This window comes from Geospiza fortis, unplaced genomic scaffold, assembly GCF_000277835.1.
Source record: "Geospiza fortis unplaced genomic scaffold, GeoFor_1.0 scaffold14, whole genome shotgun sequence".
NCBI lineage: Eukaryota > Metazoa > Chordata > Aves > Passeriformes > Thraupidae > Geospiza > Geospiza fortis.
This window is the reverse complement of record NW_005054512.1, coordinates 681,336-686,100: the sequence shown is the minus strand read 5'-3', so window position 1 is coordinate 686,100 and position 4,765 is coordinate 681,336. Positions and strand designations below refer to the sequence as shown.

Sequence of the window (4,765 nt, the reverse complement as noted above, 5' to 3'; positions counted from 1 at the left end):
CTGCCCCAAACCTGCCCCAAACCTGCCCCATGTGTGCCCCGCCATGCTCACCCATCCTCCCTGCTGGGCGATCCAGCGGGCGATGCGGTGCTGCAGCATGAATTCCCCGACGTAGCGCGCGATGCGCCGCAGGAACCCGCTGACCCCGCACTGCCACACGTGCATGGCCAGGCGGTACCCGAAGGCCAGCAGGGCGATCACCCGGCCCCAGTTGATGCCACTCTCAAACAGGCTGCAAAAAAAGCCCAGGTGATGCCTGAATTCCTGCCCTGAGCCCCCAGCTCGGAGCTGGCCAGGCAGGGGAGCGCGAGCAGCGGGGTCAAGATTGAGGAAACGGCCCCAGATTGTACCAGGAAAAGCTTAGGTTGGATATTGTTGGAATTTTTGTTCTGTGGAAGGGTTGTCCTGCCTTGGAATAGCTACCCAAGCTGGAGGATCTTGAGCAGGGCAGTCAAGATTGAGGAAATGGCCCCAGATTGTACCAGGAAAAGCTTAGGTTGGATATTGTTGGAATTTTTGTTCTGTGGAAGGGTTGTCCTGCCTTGGAACACGTGCCTACACCAGGGAATCTTGAGCAGTGCAGTCAAGATTGAAGAAACGGCCCCAGATTGTACCAGGAAAAGCATAGGTTGGATATTACTGGATTTTTTTTTCTCTAAAAGGGTTGGCCAGCCTGCACTGGGGAATCTTGAGCAGTGCTGTCAAGATTGAGGAAATGGCCCCAAAATTGTAGCAGGAAAAGCTTAGGTTGGATATTATTGGAATTTTTTTCCTCTGGAAGGGTTGGTCAAGCTGAAGGATCTTGAGCAAAACGATCAAGATCGAGGAAACAGCCCCAGATTGTAGCAGGAAAAGCTTAGGTTGGATATTATTGGAATTTTTTTCCTCTGGAAGGGTTGGCCGGCCTTGGAACAGCTGCCTACACGGGGGAATCTTGAGCAAAATGATCAGGATTGAGGACATAGCTCCAAGTAGTACCAGGAAGAATTTAGTTTGGATATTTGGGAAAATCTTTTCTCTAGAAGGGTTGCCCAGCCTTGGAACAGCTGCCTACCCTGGGGAATCTTGAGCAGCGCAGCCAACATTGAGGAAATGGCTCCAGATTGTACCAGGAAAAGCTTAGGTTGGATATTATAGAAAATCTTTTCATGGGAGTTGAGAGAAGTGACTCAGAAATGGAGCCGCGCTCAGAATTTTCCATGGGAATCCAAACATTCCTGGGAAAAATGCAGCTCCCCAGCAATTTGCAAATTTACCTGAGTGCAACAAGGGTTAATTTACCTGAGTGTGACCAGGACAGGGACAGAGGTTATTTAATTAACCTGAGTGTGACAAGGGTTAGTTTACCTGAGTGTGACAAGGACAGGGACAGAGGTTATTTAATTAACCTGAGTGTGACAAGGACAGGGACAGGGTTAATTTAATTTACCTGAATGTGACCAGGGGTTAATTTACCTGCGTGTGTTGCCGCCTCAGCCAGCGCGGCTGCCCGGGCAGGGGAGCAGGAAAAGGACAGAAAGGAAGGAGTTAAACACTGGAGAAAAGAAGGAATTAGACACAAACACCAAGCAGAGGGCACAGGGACAGGGCTGTCACAGCCAGAGGTGTTTGGAGGAGTGACAGGAGACCAGAGACCCATCCTGCCTGACCGGGGTGGGCATTTCCCTGCGGACAGAACCCCTTGGTGCCTCCTCAATCCGAGCTTCCCTGGGAAGTCCTGGCAGGAAGGTTTCCAGGTCTGTGCCCTCACTCCTCACCCGTCACTGTGCTTTGGGTGTCACCTGCAGGCTTTGGGTGTCACCTGCAGGCTCTGGGTGTCACCTGCAGGCTCTGCCAGCCCGTGGAGCAGCCTCCATACCGAGGTGTCCATGAGGACCAGGTGGGGTGGGGACTCTGAGCCACCTCGTGTGTGGCATCCTGCCCATGGCAGGGGTTGGACCGAGATGGTCTTCAGGGTCCCTCCAACCCAACCATTCCATGATTCCATGATTTCTGTGACCATCCCACCTCCAACAGGGGCTGTTCCCTGGGATGTCCCAGCCTGGAGCAGGGGACAGCAGGAGCTGGTTGTGCCCCAGAGGGGGAGCTGGGACAGGCACGGGCTGGGTGTCCCAGGGACATCCCCTGAGGGACCCCAGGCAGCTGGGCAAGGATTGGGAGGGGACAATAATAGGAGCAGTGCAGACAGGCAGAAAACACAGGAATAACCCTGGGAAGCTCGCAGGGCTGGAGGGTGAACCTCAAACAGAGTGTGGGTTTAACCAACAGCACTGGCCACACCCGACCTCCCCTTCCCTTCCCCTGCAGGGGGAACCCCCAGCCCAGCCCAGGAGCTCTGAGGCTTTACCTGGAGGCAATTTTGGTGAAGTGCTCGTAGGCGTTGTGGCGGGTGGGCTGCAGGCTCTCCAGCATGGTGCGGAACTCGGCGTCGTAGCGCCGGTAGATGTCATCCCCGATGATGGCCAGGCGCTGCCCCACCTGGCTCTCAGTGCTGCAGGGTGAGGAGGAGTCAGGCCGGGCTCCGGAGCTCGGCCTGGCTCAGGAGGAGGGGTAGGAGCAGGGATTTACCTCTGCAGGTCCTGCTGGATCTGCTCGATCTCGGGGTCGGGCGGCAGCTCCGTGCCGCGCTCCTGGCGCTCCTGCTGGTAGCGGTAGAAGGCGTAGCTGCGGAACACCTCCTCAGCCTCCTCTGCCACGCGGCCTTCTGCAGGGCCAGAGGGACACAGATCGGGCCATCCACCTCCACTCTCAGGTTTGGAAGAGGCCATTCCCACAGAACCTCCTCCAGACACACACATTTGTCTTTGTCTCCGCACAACGCTCTCCAGAACCACTTAAGTGTCCCTACACCCACAGAACCTTCTCTAGACCCACACATGTGTCTCTGCACCTTCACAACCCTCTCCAGACTCACATATGTCCCTGTCCCCACAGAACCATCTCCAGACCCACACATTTGTTCTCCATACAACCTTCTCCAGACCAACACATGTATCCCTGTTCCCACACAACCCTCTCCAGAGCCACACAGGTGTCCCTACACCCACAGAACCTTCTCCAGACCCACACACGTGTCTCTGTCCCCTCACAACCCTCTCCAGAACACCTCCTCAGCCTCCTCCGCCACTCGGCCTTCTGCAGGGCCAGAGGGACACAGATCAGGCCATCTCTCTCCATTCTCAAGTTTGGAAGGGGCCATTCCCACAGAACCATCTCCAGACCCACACATTTGTCCTTGTCTCCATAGAACCCTCTCCAGACCCACATAGGTGTCCCTACACCCACAGCACCCTCTCCAGACCCACACATGGCCCCACAGAACCTTCTCCAGACCCACACATGACCCCGCAGAACCTTCTCCAGACCCACACATGTGTCTCTGCACCCTCACAACCCTCTCCAGGTCCTCCTGGCGCTCCTGCTTTCCCTGATTTCCCCTCTCTTTCACTTTCTGAGAGCTGTAATCTGTGACGTTCCAAGGGGAGAGCAAGAAAATGAAACCAACTGAGTCAGAGTTTCAGGGAGAGGAGGGCAAACACTCAGCCAGACACAAGAGGAAATCTCTGCACCAAAAAAAAAAAAAATCCCTGGAGCTATTTTTAGGAACACCAGGACAGGAGGACACATTCCTCCTTCCCACAAGTGCTATTCCCATTGGGATTGTCTTGGGATCTCTCTCACCCAAGGGACCTGGATCAGGGTTTGCCTGGTGGCAAACAGTGCCAAGGGGAGGTTTGGAGCTGCTCAGGGATCTCTGGAAGGAAGGAACTGCTCCATGTCTGCTCTGTGTGTGATTTACCCTCCTCACCTGCCCAGCAGCACCAGAGTCACCGTGTCCCACCCTTCACCTGCTGGGGTGAGCTGAGGGTTTCTCCTGCCAGCCCCATTCCCAGTTTCACCCAGTAACCAGGGCAGGGCTGGGCTGGGCTCACATAGGGACAGTGGCCCTGCTCCCAGCTTGTCACCACTGCCCTGCCAGGGCACACAGGACCTGGTGTCACCCCAAGGCCACCCAGACTGCTGAGATCTGTGTTTTCCTCTGTGATTTCAATCCCAAACACCTCCCTCTCTCTCATGCTCAGGGAAGGAAACGCACACCACCAGACAGCTCCCAGCATTTTGTTCTCTCCGTGCCTCCAATCCCACCTTGCTGCCCACCTGACCATCCAATGCCAAGCACACAATCCTTGGTTATTTTGGGTGGAAAAGAACCTCAAACCTCGCCCAGTTCCACCCAGGAACACCTCCCTCTACACCAGGATGCTCCGAGCCCCCAGCATGTCCCAAAAGCTCTGAGCACCTCCCAGTTCAATCCAGCTCCTTACAGAGCTGATCTGTTACCCCAGCCTTGCAAAAAGCCCTGGAGACAGGAAATCCCATCTTGCCAAAGGAACACAGCAGGGAAATGAATTAAAAAATCAAGGTTTGAAGAGGAGGGGAGCACCCAGAGCACCCCAGAACCCTTTACCTGAGCTGAGGCTGTGGCTCCCCCGGCGTCTCTCATTCCCCTCATTCCCTGAGGCCATTGCAGAGAGATTTGGGGATGGCAGCTTCACCTGGAAGGGGGATGGAGATGGTGAGTGCCTGGAGGAGCCCTGTGGTCCCTGACAGCCCGAGGATCAGATCCCTGTGCTTTTATCTCTTCCAGGGCTGGCTCCTCCCTCGCAGCACACTCATTCTGTACCCATAGGAGGGGTTGGAGTGGCTCCGCTATGACCTCCCTGGTTTCCCTTTCTACGAGGATCTCATTGCTGATGTGACTTCA

The 4,765-nt window shown here is 55.4% G+C and overlaps 1 protein-coding gene across 1 annotated transcript in view; it reads right to left on the bottom strand.

Annotated features, from left to right (window-relative positions):
• BAK1 (BCL2 antagonist/killer 1) overlaps positions 1–4,551 on the bottom strand; it is a 5,319-nt gene extending 768 nt beyond the window's left edge. The window contains exons 1-4 of the mRNA XM_005428932.3: positions 4,469–4,551; positions 2,569–2,704; positions 2,348–2,491; positions 52–232 (exon numbers count right to left, since the gene is read on the bottom strand). Of these exons, the coding sequence (XP_005428989.2) occupies positions 52–232; positions 2,348–2,491; positions 2,569–2,704; positions 4,469–4,526 (519 nt within the window). The 5' untranslated portion in view covers positions 4,527–4,551. The remainder of the gene's footprint in view (positions 1–51; positions 233–2,347; positions 2,492–2,568; positions 2,705–4,468) is intronic.
• Positions 4,552–4,765: the final 214 nt, after the last annotated feature.